At 41.2% G+C, this 23,586-nt stretch overlaps 1 protein-coding gene across 10 annotated transcripts in view; it reads left to right on the forward strand.

Moving 5' to 3' along the window:
- The window catches only part of NFATC1 (nuclear factor of activated T cells 1), a 182,039-nt gene that overhangs the window by 9,675 nt on the left and 148,778 nt on the right, over positions 1 to 23,586 (forward strand). For 6 of the 10 annotated variants that reach the window (XM_083187778.1, XM_083187776.1, XM_083187783.1 and 3 more), the window contains exons 2-3: positions 1,605 to 1,811; positions 10,681 to 11,776. In XM_083187778.1, the coding sequence (XP_083043904.1) occupies positions 1,605 to 1,811; positions 10,681 to 11,776 (1,303 nt within the window). The remainder of the gene's footprint in view (positions 1 to 1,604; positions 1,812 to 10,680; positions 11,777 to 23,586) is intronic. The other 4 variants (XM_083187779.1, XM_083187785.1, XM_083187782.1 and 1 more) reach the window with 2 other exon arrangements.

Genomic DNA, 23,586 nt, shown 5'->3' on the forward strand with positions numbered 1-23,586 from the left:
GGCTCCACCTTCTTTAAGTTCCTAACTTTACTTAAAAACATGCTCTATAGTCATGCTACAATTCTTTGATTTTTGTGGTATTGTCATCTATTATCATCGTCCTTTTGGACTGATTGACGTATCAATTGTTATTTACAGCATGTATGGGATGAATTTATTGTATCTACGCCTATAGCAACATACTTAAATGTCAGAATTGGATATAGAGAAAAGGACATCTGAAGTCAAGTCTTAAACTACCATTGAACTTTGTTTTTGTTAATCATCAAACTTTGGTGGTCAGATTATAAATTACAGAACCCTCTTCTACTTTTTTAGGCCAAAGTGGCAGGGGCTAAGACCATGAAATGATCACAGCCACACAATTCCATTGTTCTAGTGCTATGCCAGTATAGAGACAGTGAGAGCCCATCTATCTGTAAACTGTCCTATATAACACTATATAAATTACACTACTGTTAATAATAATAATAATAATAATAATAATAATAATAATAATAATACAAAAATAATATTTAAAAATAACTCCAAATCTTACCTTCATTACTGATCAACATAAATAGTCATGGCTTTATTCCACTACTTTTAGGTTCTCATGTACAAATATCCTTTATGTTTCACTTTATCTTATCTGACAATCAGCGTTTGAATCATCCTTCCGATTCTGTTACTGATAAATTGATGTTGATTTATCTCACCAAATGGCATGTGGCTTAGTAGTCGTTCCACAGTGGGATGCTGCCATCTGCCATTAACACCCCTGGCAAGCTGAGTACCGCATGTACTGAATGGAAGGAACTCCTGGCGTACAAGACTTAAAATGCATTTGCACAGAGCTGAAACTCTAATTATAGTCTATTTACAGGGCATCTAAATTGCAGCCTCCATCCCTTTGTTAAATATGGATTAGAAGACAAAAATACTCCGCAAAGCCAGAGTTGCCAGTTTGTTTGGAAGTGTTTGTAATGTCACACCAATATATGTTATCAAAAAATAATCCATATGATGTCACAGGAATAAAAAAAAACTAAACATAGTTAGAAGGCAGCTTATCAAGCAAGTGTTCCAGCCTGTAATATGAAGAGGAAAGCATACAGTGGACCATCAGTCATTTCAGTGTAAGGGTCTCCCAAAGGGCAGCTATTCTCTTATTATAACCCTTTCAGCAACACTAAATGTCACCTAAAATGTTTTAAAGATAGGTCTCTAGTGTTCATTCTAGCACCGGCCATCTTTGAAAACCCATGCAGTTCCTCTTCCCTGCCTGGGGTGTCGCTGTCTGCTGTAGTGCTTCTAGCACAGAGTGGTCTGTTTATCAGCAATGATATGCTAATCAGACCTGTGCTAGGAACACCACAGCAGATAGTGACACCCCAGCCAGGGAACAGGAACTGCATGGGTTCAAAGATAGCGGGTGCTAGAATGAACAGTTACACTAACGTTAGGTCAGTTATGTATATAACTTTTAAATAAATTACTGCAACAGTAACTTTAGGTCAGATTAGCTATCTAGTCTAGTAAAGGGTGTTTCTGTGGAATGGTGTACAATGGACATTTTGTTCAGTCATATGATAAATGATTGTTGTCATCCTTTATTTATATAGCACCACCATATTCCATAGCGCTGTACAATCACAGATTTCAGAAAAATTCAGATGCATCAGTTCCTGCCCCAGTGGATAATATGTGTTTGGCTCATGGGAGGAATCTGGATCATCTGGAGGAAACCCACACAAACACGGGGAGAACAGACAATATCTATGCAATTAGCCCTTCATTCAGAATCACACCCAAAGCCCCAGCACTGTTGAGTATGAAGCCTTTTTATTGCACTTTTAGAAATGTTTTGGATTATTATATTAGTTTATAAGTGGGACTAGTTTACACCATAGTATTGTATACATAGGCCACAGATGCATAGTCTCAGCTGCCTCTGCAGACTTCTTTGATAATGATAATAAAAATGGACCAATAAACGACAAAAAACCACATTAAAGTCTTGAAAATGTGATGTAAGCAATTGTTTAGTTGACCTCATAGCTAGACATTACAGTAAGGGTCATGTCATTAAATATTATATAGTCTAAGACTATTATTATATATAAGTGAATGAAATAAGTTTAGTATCATGTCTAAGGGATGCTTTGTTTATAAGGCATTAAAGACAAAGTGGTTTATCATTTTTCATGATCGTTTGGATACGAGGCGCTGTTATCTCAGTCCTCTTCCAAGTAACTCACCTTAATGTAGACAAGGCAAGATTTATTGTAGGCAAGGTTCCTGGACTTCAGCTAATGCCCTGCACACCAATACCCGCATTGCAGCCCTTTAAATGAAAGTGTGGCGGTGGTGTCAGAAGATCCACAGCTGTCCTCTGAATTATGTTCGACAAGGAGGCCTCTCTCAAAGACATCCTTCATTTTTTAATATGCAGACCCAGTGGTTCCCTGCATTTACCAGTGCCTTAAGCAGCTACCTAATAGAGGAGCCAGGACTCAAAGTAGGCAAAGTTAAATGCGCAGAGTAATGCCCCAACCTCTTTTTGGGTACATTTAGATATTTATATTGGGTGAGGAGGGGGGGGGGGGGGTGCCACCGCTCTATAGTTGCCATTTTTGTCCCAGCTTACAATAAAATTATTTGGCATTTTGATATGGCCTTAATGTTGCACAAAGCCGAGGCAAGTTCCTTCTGTTGCCTGCAGCAAGTCAAAGGTGTTTTAGGATGAGGAAAGAGATAATGTGCTACCGGGGTGTTAAGCAATAGGTTGACATGGAAATGGTTGACACGCGTAAAAGTTAACATCAGTTTTTTCACTTTTTTTGAGTGTCTGTCAACATCTGTCAAAATGTACCCTCAAATAGTGTAACGCATGGCTCGCTGCGCTCAGCACACTTTACCATTCTCAGTTGTAGTCCACGTGGATCGTAAAGTATGAAAAAGTTGTCATAATACCCCATGCTGGATAAATCTAGTTAATCACCAGTCAGGGCCAGTGTTGCTGAGTGATCTTGGTAAGCGTTGCTGAGTGATCTTGCTGAGCGTTAGGAGCGATCTTGCTGAGCGTTACGAGCGATCTTGCTGAGTGTTACGAGTGATCTTGCTTAGCGTTATGAGTGATCTTGCTGAGTGTTACGAGTGATCTTGCTTAGTGTTATGAGTGATCTTGCTGAGGGTTACGAGCGATCTTTCTGAGCGTTAGGAGCGATCTTGCTGAGCGTTACGAGCGATCTTGCTGAGTGTTACGAGTGATCTTGCTTAGCGTTATGAGTGATCTTGCTTAGTGTTATGAGTGATCTTGCTGAGGGTTACGAGCGATCTTTCTGAGCGTTAGGAGCGATCTTGGTGAGCGTTATGAGCGATCTTGCTGAGCGTTATGAGCGATCTTGGTGAGCTTTATGAGCGATCTTGCTGAGCGTTACGAGCGATCTTTCTGAGTATTATGAGCGATCTTGCTGAGCGTTACGAGCGATCTTGCTTAGCATTATGAGTGATCTTGCTGAGCGTTATAAGCGATCTAGTATTGCTCAGAACACTCAGCAAATCTCCCCGTATGTGGGCACTTTAACTCTTTGTGCACATTACATCTGCCCGACCTGCAGTGCACATGGTTTTGCCCATTTGCAAGCTTTTTTGCTTGATAACCAAGCTGAATCAGGCCCCGTGATAGGTAAATTTAGAGAGAATCCAGATAAAGGTTGGAAGTTTACTAAGATCGAATGGGTACGAATGTACATACCCATTCGGTGTTCCCCTGCACACGCTGGAGTGTCGATGCCTGCTTGGAGCGGGCGGCTGACATCAGTGCCCGCCCCGAATTCGGCCATCTCCGGTCAAGATAAAAGTCAGTCTACACTGACTTATCTGTGAACGGGAAAAAAAATTATTTTTCGCCCGTGCAGATGCATGCAAGGGGATGTGTAAGCGCATACATCCCGTCGCATGCAAATGTGGGGATTTGCAGGGGGGAGGGGTGTTTACCTGTTCGATATGCTGCATACACAGCCTAATGAACCGGTCTGAACCAGGCCCTATATACAGATCACATCTTTTAAGCCTTAAATGAGTCTATGAAATGCCACTATAATTGTGTTTTTAGTTTCAAGTATGTTCTCTTCCAGGTGAAGCAGACACAGTGCTGCCAGGTTTAAGTATCTATGCACTTAACAAGCAGGGTAGTTCGCACATTCATTAAATGTGATACAAATTTCATTTTTCTATATTGAATACTTATCTTTAATGTACATTAACAGGAATCTAAGAAGTCAATTATTGTCAGATTGCCTTCTGTTTTCTCTATTTGTCGCCCTTTCTCTTTCTTTTATACTTAAATATAAGAAAACATAAAGTAAAAGTAAAAAAGCAATTCATGTAAACCATATCCTTAACCCTTTGAGGGCCAACATCTTTTTGAGAGCTGTGCACAATATCAGCATCACTCATATTTGTTATATAAATGCAAATAAAAAGTGTTGTATATAAAAAGATGGTATTTCCTATCTAAGATAAACATTACAGGTCATTATGATGAATACAAAGGTTTGCTTGGCGCTTTTTTTACACCCCTTTTGACAAATTCACTTGTCACTCAAAGAGTTAATAGTAGGCTCATTTTTCGCAAGTGATCTTATCGCATGACAATATATTATATAATTGTATTTTTATATATATATATATATATATATATATATATATATATATATATATATATATTCGTATATTGTTTTATTAATGAATCACATAGTCTGCCACATATTTTACCTGTTATTTATTTGTTAGCATTTGCTATTGTAGTGCCAGCATATTCCGTTACACATTATGTACAGCTCTGTTTTACATTACATATGTTTATATTTTGAGGAGTTTATGTGAAATGTATATTAACTTTGTGTTTCCTTGCAAATTGCTCATTGTTTTCTACATTGGCCATCAGTGTAGACATTTATGAAAGGGGATGAGGAAATTTGCAATCTCTAAACCTGAAGTAAATTATACATATACAGTCAAATGTAGTATATATAAGCACAGGTTTAATAGTTTTGTTTCTATTTGTGCTTGTTTAAGTTTTGTCATTTTTAGAAGCAGCCAGATAGACAGACAGACTATACAGGGAGGAATTTAACATATGAGGGGCCCAGTGGTGGTGCGAATGCCAGAGTCTTTGCCATCTGTATGCATCAGAGTCCCCTGAACGCTGAGTCCAGGTGCACACACTGTAAGCCTGGCTGCGTTTATTTATTTATTTTTTAACCAACATTCCAATACTCTAGCATAAAGGAAACAGTTAATACTATGGGGGTTATTTTGATTCATTCGGAAAGGCACAATCATTCTCTAATGGACAAAACCATATGCACTGCAGGTGGGGCTGATGTAACATGTGCAGAGAGAGTTCGATTTGGGTGGGGGGTGTACTTCAAACTGATATCTATATTGCAGTGTAAAAATAAAGCGGACAGTATTTACCCTGCACAGAAACAATAAAACACCCAAATCTAACTCTCTCTGCACTCTGTTGGTGCTATGTGATGAAATATGTTGATAGTGCTTATGCAGCATGTTGATAGTGACAAAAGGTTGACACAAGCAAATGATCGACATGTAACAGTCGACACATGATAAGGTTACATGGGTTTTTTGGTGTCAATATCAGCACCTGAGCACGTGGACCCCCAGTTAGTGCAGCGCATACCCTCGCCTATGTTGACCTTTTGTCATTGTAGACCCAGTGCATGTTGACCTTTTGGTGTCGACATATTGACTGTCTACCTAGACATCGTCTGTGAGCCATCTGGATAACCTTTCCAGCTGCTCAGAGGAGTCTACACGTATTCCACCATGATTGGCTCCAATCCTAGTCTGCTAACTTACACTAAAGGCCCCCATACACTATGCAATTTGAGTCCGATTTCAATTGGTTCTGGCGGATCGGGTGAAATTGGCCCAGATATTATGTGTCTGACCTTCGATACAATGCACGGTCCTGCGTGCATTGGATAAGACCCAGAGATTATAGTTCTGCACTTATGATCTCCTGGCGGAAGGAAGCAGGGATTGCATTCGATCCTGTCGCCCGGGGAGGTCCCGGGCAGCCCAAGCGGAATTAGATGTTGCATAGTGTGTGGGGGCCTTAGGTTTATGGTGGCCATACTAAGAAATAATATAATCTGCTTTAAAGTAAAGTTTGTTTAAATCATAAACAAGACACTGGCCCTTATTCTGATTGACGCGTACTTTACCGCATACTTTCGGATCGCGTCTTTACGGCGTCTGCGCATGCGTGGAGAACGCCACGCGCATGTGCCACGCCTTGACTCCGTACCTGTTCGGGCAAATCCCGTACAAAACTGTTCACCGCAATCATTCGGGAAATATGGGCGTATTATGGGCGTCATGCGGAATGACACATGGGCGTAGTTTCAAAGTGGGCAAAACGGGGCGGAAACATGGGCGGACACGGGGGAGTACACTTATGTTGGGGGGCGTGCATTCGGATACCACTCCGAATGCACGCGAACAAAAAGGAAAGAAATGTGCGGTGTCCAAAAGGCCACTATTGCTTTGCGGACACCACTCGTTCCTGCGGGAGGCGAACGGACCGCCTAATGACTACAAGCATTAACACCTGAACCCAATAAAATCGACTCCTTTACTCATTAATCACTAATAGGACGCTTGTCAGTGCTTTAATTGAAACCATTGCACTTAAATTGCTGTAAGGGTTAATGTGTGCAATGCATGTGTTAGGCATGCTTGTAAGGATATATTGGCATCTAATTGATTCCAATTCCAAATAAGCAGTTTTTTATGAGGATAGGTAATTGAATAAGTGGGTCATGTGATGTATTGCAGAAGATACATAATAGTGGGTTGTTTGGCGTAAATACTCCGCTTACGGGCGGTAGCACCGCTTGGCTCCCGGTCGGATGCGGTATTCCCGAGCATACTCTGTAATACTCTGTAATACCGTGCAGAATCGGAGTGTTTCTCCCGCACACGCATGGTTTGTATGTCGTCCGTAAACACGCCCTGTTCTTAAAGAGTGAGTCCGTCCGAATGCGGAGGACACGTGGGCGTTTCTACGGACGATGGCCGCACGCGGCAGAACACCGTGGCGTGCGGACCGCTCCGTAAGAATGCGGGAATATCCGCACCGATCAGAATAAGGGCCACTATCAGGTGATGGTGAACTTGATATATCTGCAACAGTTGCTGGAGGGACACAAGTTTCTTATACGTTACCTTCCCATTCAGAAGGGCAAATATCCTGGATGTTGTTGGCAGAAATAATAGTCATTAGGAAAGATCATGGTAAGGGACAGAGTTAGCTCATAGGAAAAGTTTGTACGTCTCCTGCAGCCTGATTATAAGTGATATAATGTTTTGTAACATGCTTCTATATGTTTTTATACAATGTCTGGCTGTATAATACTGTACTTAGATAAATGATGCCTGCTGTTTCCAGCTCTCTAGGGAAAGTTGTGCTTGTTACATGTGTTATTGTTGATTAATCTTCTGTTGTACACATTCATTAGGTAATAAAATATGTATTGAAGCAAGTTAAACAAATTTATATTCTGTGTATATTGTTAAAAGGTGTGAACGCTACTTTATATGTGTACTTTGCCTTATGCTGTGTATACACGGTACAATCCAGCATGAGGTTTTGACTATATAGTCAAAATTGCATGAAGATCGCAAGCAGATCGTATGCAGATCGCACAGGTTTTTTACCTTGCAATCCTGATGCGTGCTCCCAGGACAGCACAAATCAAAACCCAGATAGACAGGGCAGCAATGACTATATAGTGCACATCTAATGCAGATTGTATGAATTGTATGTAAAAAGTACAAAGATTGTATAGCAGTCGAATCTTAAGTCGAATAGCAAGGGAATCTCACCGTGTGTACACACCATAAGTCTTTAGATCTGTATAAAACCATAAAGTATGCAATATGTTTGGGAGGAGCTACAGTATAATTAATTTAAATTAACATACAGTATGTTAACGTGCAAGGTTTTAACTGTTTGGACTGATTGAAAACGTTCCTTTCAACCAACATGTTGCCTTGTTTTCCTGCCAGACCCATGCACTATGAAGTATGGCCCTCCCACAGAGCTGTTTTAACAGCATTGTGGGCCCTAGGCAAAGCAATGCACTGGGGCCCCTACTTAAATTTAAAAATTCTAACTTCCTGCGGTGTCTCTATACCTGCTATTGCCAGCAGCTCTGATTTTTTTTGTAATTTACAATCAAAGCAGCCGGACAGCAATCTCTACTAGCCTCGCAAAAAACTCTGGAGGCACCAGCAAACCCCTGCTCTAAAGGCCCCCATATACTAGTACAATTTGGGCCCATTTCACCTGCCAAGAAATTGGCCCAAATTGGATGTGTTTGACATCACCTCCGACCCAATGTGCGGTCCCATGCGCATCAGGTCGGACCCTACAGATTGAACCCGCTGCAGGTTCAATCTATCGAATTAGACCCATTAGCGGCACATCGTGTCATGTGTTGGGTTCAAAGCCGTAGGTGTGTGCCAGCGGTAAAGCACTGCTGGCACACACCTGTTTGCAGGTCCTGATTGGCTGCCTGGAACCGACGGCTGCCACCCCGCTGCTCACCAGTTTTGTTTTTTAAGTCTCCTGCTCCCGCAGGAGATTCGCATTTATTGCATGTAGAAATGGCACATCAAGTGCCAAATCGTAAGTGAGCTGTTTCGGGAGCTCAGGGGAAATTGGGTCCGATTTGTCCTTAAGACAAGTCGGACTAGTGTATGGGGTCCTTAAGGCTCATAGAATTGTGGTGCCCTAGGGCAGCTGCCCAGTAAGCCCATACATTAAGATGGTCCCACCCTCCCAGGATTTTGAGCATAGCGGTCAAATCTGTACAGTCCCAACAATATCCAGCAAATGGGGTCATTCAGGTGTGGGCGCCCCTCCAAGATCATGCGCAAAGTACAGATGTTCGGTACTTGGCACATGCACAGCACGTGTTGTAAGCAGGTAGACAGCAGACTGTCAGTGACTGACAGTCTACTTCCATTTGGAGGGGAATGATGCCCTCAGTTTGTGAAAATGTAGGTGTGTCACCATCCAGGTGGGAAGAGGTCAGGGATCTCCGCCGACGGGCAATGGACGACTTGTACCGTAGGTGTTGCAAGTCATCCAGTGATGTGTGATTTGAGTCAATGCTGTGTCCTAAGCCGCAGCTCTGTTCACTACTGCAGTAGGAGGTGTCTGCTTGTAATAGATGCCTACTGCTTCATTATCATACAGAGCTATCACTGCTGCTTCCAAGCAGTTGATCTGATGCTGTTTCCCCTGATGCAGCAGTGGATCAAAATTGCCGCCAAGTGACGTCTGTTTACACATCACGCCTCCTGCAGCATTAGCATATTTACACACAGCAACTGTGTCCAAAGCTGCATCTGCTGCGTGTGCTGCGTACATCTCTGAATCAGGCCCAGAGCCACTATAACATTGATTAAGCATAACTAACATAGCCTAGCCGACAATAGGCATTTCTGTTGGTTTGTAAATGTGGGGGTTGTCTTGTCCTTCCATTGTAAACCTAAATGAAATGTAGTTGCGATACTCTTGTTCTTTACACTTTCTATCCATTTACCGTTACCAATTAGTAATTGTTCACACGTGTCAACACTTTAGTGATACATTTTTTTAAGATGGGCTATTGTTATGTATAATTCAGATGTGCTGGTCGGAAAAGTATGCTGACAACATTGTAACAGTAGAATTGAGCTCTTATGGGGCCTACACACACAGCGATGCTAGATCACTCAGAACGCACAGCAAGATCGCTCAGCACACAGCGATGTGTCAGTGCTGAGAACACTGTCCCTGACCCCAGCGTGCTGGATATTAATCGCCGGGGTGATAGCGACGCATGGGGCATGCATCGCTATCGTTCAGCCCCTACACACGGAGCGATGTAGGGGCATTTCTTAAGCGAACTAGTCAGATCACACAGAAAATGCCCGGGAATCGTTATGTGTGTAGGCCCCAGTAAAGTGCATTAAAATTCCCAAATGTTTTCCTAAAATTTAGGATTTACATTTTGCTGCTTAAGAAGGAGATTTTCTCTTTTATTTCTTGGTAGTTGTCACCATGTGCTGCCACCCTGCAGTTACATAATGCTGCAATATTGGACAAATAACCTTATATGACCAGCAGTACCCAGTGTGTGTGGCCAACGTCTGTCTCCATATAGCAATAGGCAGGGTTAGAAAAGCACTGATAATGATGTTCTGTTATATTTTCATTACATGTCATTATTCTGGACCTAACTATAAATGATCAGCATAAAGTGCCGTATTGAGGTGTCAGCAAAAATGAGTAAAGGTACAAAAAGAAGTACTCCTAAATAACGCATGGGTCCAACACTACATGCTAAGTACAATGGAGATGGGGCTCCTATGCTTTTTTCATTGCATTTCAAAACCATAATACCTTGTTCAATTTTCCAATACAAAAAAGAATAGAAAAAGCATTTTCCATTTCACTCTTTTTCCTAATAACTAGTATTATTTTTATAATCTCTCACATTGCATTGTTCCATCTTCTGAAACATATATTTGGTTTATCTCTAGATATAATACATGCATGTCTTTTATTTTACGTTGAACTAATGTGGACATCTGTCATCACTTTTTTTCCAGAAAACTATAACTATGCATCTTCCAATTTAAGTGCCAGCCTCTCGCTTGGTGTGATGAATTCTTCATTATCAGCTCCATGCCATGGTCTTCAATCATTAAACCCAGTCATTCCCATTATTCCATCAGCAAGTCATTCATCTGGATATGGAGGGAATCTTGAGAGTGAAGCCTCTGGATACTACTTATCTCCGAACATGAGGCCTAATGGAGTGCCATTAGAAAGCCCTAGAATTGAAATCACATCATGTCTGGGGATGCACCCTGGTAACAACCAGTTTTTTCATGAAGCAGATGTAGAAGAGTCCATGCCTAATTCTAAACGGGCACATTCTACTGCAACATTGAACTTGCCAAATGTTGAAACTTACCGAGATCCATCTTGCTTGAGTCCCGCAAGCAGCCTGTCTTCCAGAAGCTGCAATTCTGAAGCATCTTCTTTTGAGTCAAATTACTCCTATCCATATACTTCCCCTCAGACGTCTCCATGGCAGTCACCATGTGTCTCTCCTAAAACCACTGATCCAGAAGAAGGCTATCAGAGAAGTATGGTAGCCTGTACTTTGCTCAACTCGCCCAGGCATTCCCCATCAACCTCTCCCAGGACAAGTATTTCAGAAGAAAATTGGCTCACTGCTCCAAACTCTCGCCCAACATCTCCATGCAACAAAAGAAAATACAACCTTAACGGCCGACAGACATCCTACTCACCACACCATTCTCCAACTCCATCTCCTCACAGCTCCCCCAGAGTTAGTGTCACTGATGAAACCTGGTTGGGAAACACTCACCAGTATACAAGTTCTGCAATAGTGGCAGCCATTAATGCTCTTAGCACTGACCCCATAGACATGAATGATGGCATTCCAATTAAGTCCAGAAAGACAGCAATAGATCACACCTCAACTATGTCTCTTAAAACAGAGCCCATTTGTGATGAGCATGGCACATTATCACCAGCTGCTGACTTGTCGCCAGAAGAATATTCTGGATTCCACCACATCAGGAAAGGGAATTTCTGCGATCAGTTTTTATCAGTTCCACAGCATCCTTATCAATGGGCCAAACCAAAGAATATTTCCCCTACATCCTACATGAGGTAAGATCGCAATAAGTGTTCTGTAATACACCAAACATTTCATTGTAAAATTGTCTGTGAAAATATAACACAATATTATGACAGTGTTGTGGAACTGCAAGTACCAGCATGTCCTGCATGCCTTACCATTTTAGCTTAGATTACAGAGGTATGTAACATACTATTTAATTATTGTTTCCCAATCTTTGCCATCAACGCACAATAAAAGCCCAGGTTTTGTGGATGACCATACTTTTTAACAGGTGACCTCATTAGTGTCTCAGTTATTGTCATTTAACCATCTGTGCTTAAGTATGGATATCTTTAGAACATGTATTGTTAGTGGGGCTTGGGGACCGGAGTTGCGAAACACTCTTAGAAATGTGTTTTTATTTAAATGTAATCCTGTGCATGTTTTCTTCTGTAGCCTTTAGAGTAAATATTTCTGCTCCAAGTAAGGTACTTGTGGATAAAAACTTTACATGGTCTCCTTTGCATGATTGGCAGACCCAGTATTGTTGTAGGTTATAGTACTGGGACTGTCAATCAACCATGCTCTAAGTATGACTTTCACTCTTGGCAATATGGGGAAGAGAAGCATTTTGAAATACATACCCGGTTAACTGCTCTGATATTCATCCACTATATATCTCGCTCTCTTTCTAATAAAACTGATAAACAATTTACTGTCTCCGTCAAACGGGTTAAGGGGTCTATTGATGAGGCAGTGAAAAGAATGGAGAAATGAGCCAGTGAAGAAGTTGCCCATGGTAACAATCAGCATTGAGGTAACTTTCTCAATTGCATTCTATAAAATTATACTTAGCGGTTGATTGGTTACCATTTGCAACTTCTCCAATGACTCACTTCTCTATTTACGAATTTAAAATGAACAAGACATGGAACTTGTTGCTAATCAATGCACGTTTTAACTAATGTTTGTCCTAAATTTAATGTTAAAGCAAGAGATACTGCTTATGACACAGCTGTGATATATATTTGCCTTTATGTCTACATTATACTGTATTATTTTTAAACTTTATTTGAGTTATGGAAACATTTTAATCAGTAACAGTTCTGGGTATTAAAATCTCAAGCCATTAATTATAGTATAACAAAAAAAATAATACTCTTCAGACACAGATGTTAAAGGCTGTCAGTTTAAACAATGTTAAAAATTACCATCTGATCAAGGCTGGTGCTATAGGTCTTGCCATACTGTATATGATGTATGAGTAACATATGAAACAGATAAAGACATTGCATTCTTGAGTCATATTTAAGGCATACACATTCCACGTCTCCAAAAATATAATGTATCAAATTGTAGACAGGTCATTATCCTATTTTGTTAGAACCACTGAAGAAGCCCCATTAGAGCTGAAGCTTTGTTGGCTTCACAAACCACCTCATTCCCCATGAGGATATTTTTCTGCATATTTCCTATTAAAATCCCTGTAAAGTATAAATCTCTATCAATGGATGCAAGAAGCATCGAGCCAACTTTGTTCCGCTGTAATGACTTGCAGGCTCCCTAGGCAGTGAGGGGGTTAAACAATGCAGTTGTCATGAGCACACAGCGGAAGTTTGTTGTATGGCTGTATATTGGCTCTCGCAATGTTTCATGCTTTTTCAGAAGCCGAAGTGTCAAATATTTACATTGCTCTAATTGATCTTCGTGCATTCCACATCTGGGATCTGACTCATGCAAACAAGAATCTTAAGATATAGCATGTGGGTATATGTGAGAAATGGTTCCATTTCATGTTCACATCACACAGTTTTAATGTACTATGTGCATTCATCTTATAAACAAAATAATGTTTAATATCTACCAGTAATTAATATAAATCTGTTGACATTAATTGTTTCATCGCTACATCACATCATTTTGGTTGTTAGATAAACACTGCATACCATATATCCTAATTTTATACATAGGGATTAACACAAATGTATCCCCCGTGTTGTAGTGTATGAAGGCAGATGAACAAAACTGAGGGTTGTGCTAACACTTCCATTTGAGGACACTTTTAATTGTATGGTACCTTTTAATTTGTTTGTTCTTTCATAGCACTCTTTCAAAATGCAACATATCCATCTGTACAGGGGACATATTCCATGGTGGGCACATATGCAAAACCCCTTCTAGTTTTTAAGAAGGACATATGTATAGAACTTTGGGTTTGCTGTACTTAACTACAAATATCTAATTCTTCTCTCAAAATACTTCTTTATGTAATCTGATTATGGGATGTATGTACTAAGCCTTGGATAGAAAAAGTGGACTGAAATAAAGTACCAACCAACCAGCTCCTACCTGTCAACTTCCAAGCACAGCCTGTGACACATACTTGCCTTCCTAAGGCTGGGGCCACACATAGCAGTGGGGTTCGCTTAGCCGAAAGAAGGCTGTATGGGGTCATTAGCGCTCGCCACTCATCACCTGCCCATACACACTGGGCGGCTTTTCAGCTGAAAGCGGCCCAAACAGTGAAACTGAGCTGGTTTCAGCTCAAAATCGCCCAGTGTGTATGAGCCTTAAATGTACTTTTCTATAAGCGTCCCTTTAAAATTATACATAAAGACTTGATCAGTGACCCACTAAGTGGAGATGTTGCACAGAGCACCAATCATATTCTACTTATCATTTATCTAGCTCCTTCTAGAAGATCATAACTAGAATCTGATTGGTTTCTATGGGCAACATCTCCACTTTTATAAACCTGCACTTTAGTAAATATACCCTTAAGCAGCCCTTTCACCTGCCACTGTACATGGTCACAATAGTGCAAACACTTCACATTTGTATTGTGCCCATGCCTTTATACAGCTTTGTAAATGATCCTGACAGCGTCATGTGCTGTGTTCCCATGAACAGTTTGCTACTGACAGTCTAGTTTTGTTTTGTCTTTATTTCATTGCTGTGTTCTTTAGGGGCCACCATAAACTTTCTGAAGATTTTCTTTATCACTGTGTAATTTGGCTACCCGGTCCCTCTAGCCTGCTGGTTCATTATTCTGCTGACAATATGGTAGCAAGTCACTAAGCCACACCCCCATCTGGTATTATTATTATTTATTACCAGTTATTTATATAGCGCACACTTATTCCGTAGCACTTTGCATAGCATCGTTTACCATTCACCTCAGTCCCTGCCTGATTGGAGCTTATGATCTATATTCCCTACCACATGTTCACACATACATTCACACTAGGCTACATTCAACTGTGTTGGGAGCCAGTTAATGAGTATATTTTTGGATAATGGGAGGAAACCCTCACAACCACGGGGAGAATATACAAACCAGAATAAGGGCCTGAGAGTGTAGTGCTGCCAGTGACATCACAGGCCAATACCACTCTCCAATCCATCACTGACCACGAGGAGTAGTAGTTGGCTACTTCTACAGAAAAGAAGCAGCAGACTGCTTCTCATATATATACCCGTTGCCAGTGCTCTGTATGGAGATGTCATTGGGAGTGACATTATGTTACTACTAGTCTTAAGGCCCGTTCGCCGGCCGGCCGAAAGTTTATGCTTATGCAATTCTCAAAAGTTTTATAAAGTGAAAATCTTTTTCATTTAATGGGCCCTTGTATGCAACTGTAAAGAAAAGAGGTGCACCAATGGGCCCCTCCCCCCGTTGCCAATACTCCCCGTCACTGCCCCCATCGCCAATCCTCCCCGTCACTGCCCCCATCGCCAATCCTCCCCGTCACTGCTCGAGGAGGATCAGAGCTCCTCGAGGAGGATCAGGGTCGCTCGAGGAGGTTCTAGCACCCTTGGCTGTTGCTCGGGCGTCCAAACACAGGAATACCCGAACAGACGAACCGCTGAGCGCCCAAACACCTGAGCCCCCCAAGCGGCCGCAAATGGCCAAAGCCAGCAACAGCACCAGGGAAGCAAATCTATTGAAAAGACTGGCAGGACACTGATTGGCTGAATCAGCGTCTGGCCAGTCTTTTAAAAATGTTTTCTAATTTAGCAGTGCTACCCGGTAAATTGCTGGATCAGCCCCTTTTACACTTAACCCGGGTAAGGCTTGTGTTTTCTTATAGATTACATAAGAAAAAGCCTTTTTAAAGGGCTTTACCAATGGGAAGGTCACAAAACAGGGCCACCATTACCCAAAAGGGCCACCATTAAACAAAACATTTCCTGATTAATGAAGAAACGACAAATATTTATTTGAAAAGCCTTTTTTTTTTGTCCCAAATATTCAATATGAAACCTTTTAAAAAATGTCTTCACATAAGAAAAACTTTTGTGAAAACTGTTGATTGCAGTATACCTGAGCCATTGGTGTACCTAGACATGTACAAAGTGCACATAAACATGTACAAAATGCACATGAAAATGCCCCAGAAACTCCAATCAGCTCTGTTTTTCAAATATACTGGGTTGGGAGCGTTACCACTACCCCTCCACCAGGTAGCATCCTGGGTTCAACCCTGATCATTACCTGGGTTGGATTGCCAGGTTATTTGACATGGGAGCATTTCCACTAGCAGAAATCCCCTGTAGGTGCGCGTCCCTGCTGAAATTACCAGGTTACTAGTGAAAATGGGGTATTAGCTTGCTCAGACCCATTTCAGAAACGTTTTCAAATACCGAGTTAGAGCAGGGTTTGTGATGTGAAAGCAGTAGAACACATACGAGGCATTATGGACACTGAACACTGCAGTGATCTTTTAAAAGACTAATGTAGCACAAAGCAGTCCATAGGATATGCTTTGTCCAAACTGGTTCTTTGAAAAACGATATTCTTCTGACATAATACTAGCAATTACTTGCTTGGCTTATAATTTCAGATCTAAATATATTCTTTTAATTGTTCTGATGCTTTCAGAACTAATCCTGTAAACATTTGGGTAATTAATAATTTATATAGAAATGACCCAAAAAAGTGATTTGATCACATAGTACTGTGTCTACTGCAGATGTTCTAGCGAAGAACAAGGGCAGTGCTGACTGCTTACAGCTTTGTAGTGCTGTTTACTATAATATTTTCTTAGTACGTTGAAAAATGATCATGTATATATGTTGATGCAATATGAACATCAGTGTGCATGTCAAGCTTGCACAAAAGGATGTATATACATATAGAAGCAGGAAAGTCATTACAAGAGTCACATAAACATATACTTATGGTTTCCAGCCCTAGGATTGAAGGTCAGGAAATCACCACTTATGGCTCACCAGATCTCTTATGAGTAGCTATCATTGCTCGACCTTCTCGTTAAGCAGTGTTTTCACTTGCTCTTATCTTTATTCATTGTAGTGACAAAATGGGGCAAATTGCTCTATTGTGATCATTACCCTGGGATTCAAGCGAGTTAGTGAGGTTTTTTTTTTTTTTTTAAATCCTTATTTATAACACCTATGAGAAATAAAAATCATAAAATACGGAAGTGACTATACAAATAATTAGGAACAATGCAAACCAAACTCTGATCTGTATTATTCGCTAAGGACACCATTAGCGGTCAGGGTTAAAACGCAGAAAAGAATGATGAGGTATAGGAAGTGGACTGCATGAAACAATAATGGTGGAATTTAGTGATCTAATGTCATTTCTTTTGATGGGTATCCTTAAATATAAATTTATGGGCGTGTCCACAAAAACAGTGGGCGCGCCCATAGAAACGCTGGATGTACCCCTGTAAACGCAGGTGTGCCCATGCCTGCTTAGGGCGGGCGGCTGGCGTCACATGACCTTTCGGCCCGCCCCCAATTCACCAATCTCCATGCATGATAAAAGTAAGTGTAGGCTTACTTGTATCTGCGAGGAGAGGAAAAAGGTACTTGTTTCCTAGCACGGCGCCACCGATTTTAATTGTATGCAATCGGGTTGCAAAAATCGGGTCAATCGCATCGCATGCAACCAAATTGCATGCGATGCGATTGACCCGACCGACCCGATTTTTTACATTGGAACTAATGTTAAATGGTCCCTGAGACCCGATTTTACATTGGCCCCAATGTTAAATGCCCCCAGACCCCAATTTTCATTGTATGCCCCCCCATTGTTAACACCACGCCACGATCAACGTGAACCCGAAGCGTGGCGAGCGCAGCGAGCCCTCGATGGGCTGCGGTACGCGTCCTCCGACCTTTTCATACCCCCACTATCCACGTCGGCGTGGAGTTGATTTTATATAGAGCCCTAAGCGTGGCGAGCGCAGCGAGCCCCACGAGGGGACGCGCATAACTTCAGACTTATTATGCGTCCCCAGGCGGGGCTCGCTGCGCTCGCCACGCTTCGGACTCGGTGGCTCGCTGCGCTCGCCACACTATATAAAATCTACTCCACGCCGTCGTGGATAGTGGGGGTATGAAAAGGTCAGAGGACGCGTACCGCCGCCCCTCGCGGGCTCGCTACGCTTTGGGTTGGCGTTCATCGTGGGGTGGCGTTAACAATGGGGGGGCATTTGACATAGAAATTACCCATCAGGGTGGGTGTACAATCAAAAATTGGGTATGGTGGGCCATTTAACATTGGTTCCTATATAAAATCGGGTCCATCGCATTGGTCGCATTGTATGCCATTATAATGGCATACAATGGACCTGATTTTACATAGGAATTTAACATTACATACAATGCTTACAATGTAAAATTGGGTCGGTCGCATCGCATGCCATTATAATCGCATGCGATGGACCCGATTTTACATTTGTCGGGAAACCTCAAAAAAAGCCCAAAAATCAGGTCCATCGGGTCCCATCGCATACCTTAAGTTAAGGTATGCGATGGGACCCGATGGGCGCCGTGCTAGGAAACAAGTACCAGGAAAAATCATTCGATGTTGTGTAACCATCAAATTATTTTTCCACCCTCCGGATGCATGTAAGCGGATGTGGAAATGTAGACATCTGTTCGCATGGTAGCGCAGGGATTTGGATGGCGGGATGGGCATTGTTTACCTGCTTGCTAGGCAGCGAATATAAGCAGTCTAGCGAGCAGGTCTGAATTACCCCCTATGGTTCCCAGACTGAGTGAAATGTACAAGTTTTGTTGTGATGCAAGCTGGTAATATATTCCATTGTTGCACTATTCCAGACAAAGACAAGCATATTGTGGGGCTTCTTTTATAGCTACCTGACAGCAGGCCACAGTAAACAATGTGTTGTAGTAGCGTATCATTGGGATGACTAAGAGCCTTTACTTTGTAGCACAGAAGCATAATAAGGGGGTCACCAATAAACTGCCCAAGGAGCACTAATCCTCTTTTACAAAAAATAGAAACTACGAGACCGTCTTACCATACATGAAAATAAGTACCAACATGTACACATTGTCGCCATCACAAGGGGGAAGCATCGGGATACATCTGGTGCAGTTTAGAGGGTACCAAGTACCATATTGTGTAAACTTCTAAAAGTTTTACATAAATTAAATATTAATATAGAACTTTGTGATTCTTTCCTAATGAGTGACCACTCCTTTCTCTCAAGACATAGGTCCCTTTCCCAGGGTATCTCAAAAAGTTCTCGGGGCCTATACATGAGGGGGAAAAGTGGTTAGACTGAGTGATAGAGGAAGGAGATAGTATTTCCATTCAAAGGCTGTAAGGTGTCTGGGCTTACAGGTTTGAGTGTAATTGCATGACTGGAGGAATAGAAAGCGAAGGGTTAATATAAATTATATTTATTATGATAGCTAACTTTTATGTGGTCTGTATGTCAACAGAAGCTTAAGGTCCATACACACTGGGCGACTATGCCCAGCGTGTATGGACAGCGATGATGACTATCATCGATGCGGGGAAAGCCGCTCAGTGCATACACACAGAGCGCCTTTCCCCCTGCCCGGCGTCGACGGAGGAGGGAGGACGGCGTTGCATAGCGGAGCGCTATACAGAGCCGTCCTGAAAGCTGCTCATCTGCTGGTATAACCAGCACGCAGCAGCGCTCACTGCTCATCGCCAGGCCATACACACTGGGCGGCTTTGAGCTGAAAGCTGCTCAAACCTGCAGTTTGAGCGACTTTCAGCTCAAAGTCACCCAGTGTGTATGGGCCTTTACCTCTGCTTTCACATGTTATTTTATACTCTATGGCCCTTATTCTGGTTCACTCGCAAAGGCAAAATCCTTCTCAAATGGACAAAACCATGTGCACTGCAGGTGGGGCTGATGTAAAATGTGCAGAGAGAATTAGATTTGGGTGGGGTTTTACTTCAAAGTGAGATCTATATTGCAGTGGAAAAATAAAGCAGCCAGTATTTACCCTGCACAGAAACAAAATAACTCACCCAAATCTAAGTCTCACATGTTACATCTGGCCCCCTGCAGTGCACATGGTTTTGTCTCTTTTAAATGATTGCCGCTTTCAAAATATGGCCATTCTGAGACAAACCCCTGCACCTTCAGCTTCTCTCACTTCTACGTTATACATATTACTTTCTCCCCCTGGTTTACGTTTATTACAAGACAGAGGTATACCTATAAGTTCTTTCCAAGTGAACTTTGATGCCAAACTCATAAGAGAATACCAATTTTGTGACACCTAAAGTTAGAATTACTCATGAAGTGAATTATATGTTTAAATAGCTGCAAAGAATGCATATATTGTAGTATTGAGTGGATAACGGGCCTGATTCAGCTTCCATGGCAGTTTTGGTAAAATACCACAACTGTTACTGCTTTCTTTTGCGTGCTGGGGGCTGTCCAGCATGTATCGTCCTATCCAGTGATATAATTATGATCGCATCACAGAAGTCACAGCCCATGCAGAGATAAGGGTAGCCCCCCCCCCCCCCCCCCCGTATCACACTCTGGCTGCGAAGGCACACGCATGCCCCCGTTGTTCGAATTGCAATGGCTGTGTGTGACGTCCCGCATGCCTCCCTCTAAAATGGCCATATCTGCATCTCCTTCCAGGTTCCATTCACATTTTGACACTTTGCACATGCGCGGTGCAGCTGCTGTGCATGCACAGAAGTGTGAAAATTATCTGTATGTGATTTGCGCACTTCTGCGTGTCAACCCCAATATACACATAATATATTGCCCCTTTAAAGGCCTAGTTTTAATGTATCATTTCCTCCGCCAAAAGATTAGACCCCGTTTGACAGACAGGATGCTTCAGATCATTTACATATTTGTTTTCTAGGAAAATTCTGGCAGTGATGAGATTCAGTGGAACGAGCTTCATACAGATCCTGATCACACAGCTTTCCACTGTTTTGGTCTCAATATGTTTCCTGCTCCCACTCAATATGTTTCCATCTGACCTCATTGACTTTTGCTCTGGGACATAAAAAAGCCAATACGAGAGAGAAATTTGGGTTATTTTGTTAATCACTATTTTTTAACTAAACTTCCTTTCACAGTGAGAGTCCATCAACATAAATGTTTGTAGCATTTTTTTTAAAATAAAACTGAATACGTCACTAGGGTCAAAGACCACGCAATGGAGCAATCTTTCCATTTTCTTTTAAATAATAGCTGTCAACTGTCCGCTTCCTGATACGCTACAGTGTCCTGATCTATAATTTAATGTTCTTATCTGACTATATATTTATATGTATATACACACACATACATACATACATACATACATACATACATACATACATACATACATACATACATACATACATTATCAGGTTACTATCAGAGTATGCTGGGTAGGAGATAACTAAATATTTGTTTTTATCATTTCAATAATTGTTATGTGGTCTTAAACAACTGGCCTCTTGTTATTTAATACAATTTTTACTTTTAACTTGTTTAAAAAAAAAAAACTAAAAAAAAATCCTATTGAATCTAATGTGTTATTGTCCCATTAAGGTTAATTCCTCTGAATAAGTAGTGGCTAGACTTGTGGTGCTCTCATGCGGATGCACATAATAGGCTCTTGTTGTTAATGAGAGGTTATATAGAGGGAGAAGTGAGTTATAAAAACTGCGCTAGCCAGGAAATTTACAAAATTAAAGCCCGGTGTTTCGAATTTTTACCTGTCACGAAGAGGAGGTGGCGAGAACATTTATACAAATGCTGTCTTATCAAAGAAAATATAGGCAGTATCAGTATCATTTATTTATTCTGCTAAAAATTGTACTTTGTAGTCAAGCTTGAATAACAAATAATAATAGTGATAATTCTACCGATTACACTAGTATTATGCAAATATTATTGTAGCTCTTGTAATGTGAGTAGTATAACTAATGGTTCTTATCAGTATTCAATATTGCTAATGTTTGTACTATAACTACAGACACCCAGACATTTATTGTGCTTATTATGTGTGATAGGTATTTTGGCTTCACCACTGAATTATGACTAATTGTCTACTTTGCAAATATTATAAATAAAATTCCGTGATTCACAAATTCCCATCATATAAGTCAAGTTTAGATGGTCTTGCCCTTTGGCTACACAGATGTTTTCTTTTTGTTTGGATTTTATTATTAAACTTCAAAACCGTATTTCCCTGTGCTGGCAGGGCTTTCCTGTATACGTTCTCAAAGATCGCAGGTCTGTGGGTAAATTTTAATATGATACGGCTTTAAATTGAAATTATTATTTATACAAAAAATGTAGTAAAGGTTTTTAAATATTTGTATAAAGGTATTAGTCGTAAACACAATTTCAGCTCTTTTTGAGACCAAATGTCAAGCAATGATTTACTGATGAAATGGGATGGCAGCGATAAAGTTGAATTGGTACCTTTAAAATCTTTCCTGCTGATGCATGCACTGACCCAGTTGACTAGCCATCACAATTTGGCACTCGTCAAAGTCATTCAGGTATAGATGTATGACAACCCCAGGTATAGGGCTTCCTGATTTGCCTCTTTACCAAAAACATTAAGTTGTGGTACGACGCATTGGAGTTTGATTGTTAAAGATATATATAGTTCTATACAGCCACCAGCAATAGTTTGAAATGGTCTGTTTGGATTTATTCATCTACAGTGGCTGGGTCACTGATATCACAACTCAACTGACTACAGTCTATAGAGCCCCATTACGACAATGTCCTAAAGAACAGTCAGTGGTAATACTTTACTTTTTAACAGAGCTGCAGTGTATTGTTAGAGTATCACTGATGGATAACATACCAAAATGATGTTTGTATTGTTCACTAATGACACAGATGGTGGTACAGTATTAGAAATAGACATTAGCCCATTAAATGGTTCAATTGTGACAAGTTGTGAAATTCCATGCCTGTCCAACTTAGTTAAGACTCAAAGGAGTAAATGAAGAAAGAGTTGGATCACAGAGCTCCTGGTTTGTCACAATGGACTGCAGTCGATTGTAGATTTTGGTATTGTGGGTACATTTTTATCTCATATGTCTCCTGTAGCAGAACCATTTAATTGGATGTTTGAGTATCTAAACCCACTCCTTAATAATCATGCATTGTTCTGGATATTTGGAAAACACTATGATTAGATGAAATGCGCACCCCTTAATCATGAACCTTGGAAGGGCAGAGTTTACACACAGGGCAGATGTCACTAAATGTGTGTAATGTGAGTAGGTTTAGGGACATTTTGCTGATCTGGCATATCAGAATGTGTGGAACCATTATATTGTGTTCCCATATGTTGCCCGGACTTGTGCCATGTTTCCATTTACTGAGCAGCAGAGTGCAAACTGTAGTTATATATCATCAGCCACTACTAAGAGGAAGTCTACAATGTATAGCAAAAAAATGGGTGCCGGATGATTTACTGACAGTCAGTATTCCAACAGTGGTTTCTCCGACATTGGAAGCCCAATTGTCGGGAATCCCAACTTACACTGGCTTTTCCCTTGTGGGGGTCCACGACCCCCATAAAGGGAGAATAGAAGAGGTGGCGAGCACAGCTAGCT

This window comes from Crinia signifera, chromosome 5 (genome assembly GCF_055691185.1).
Source record: "Crinia signifera chromosome 5, ASM5569118v1, whole genome shotgun sequence".
Taxonomy (NCBI): domain Eukaryota; kingdom Metazoa; phylum Chordata; class Amphibia; order Anura; family Myobatrachidae; genus Crinia; species Crinia signifera.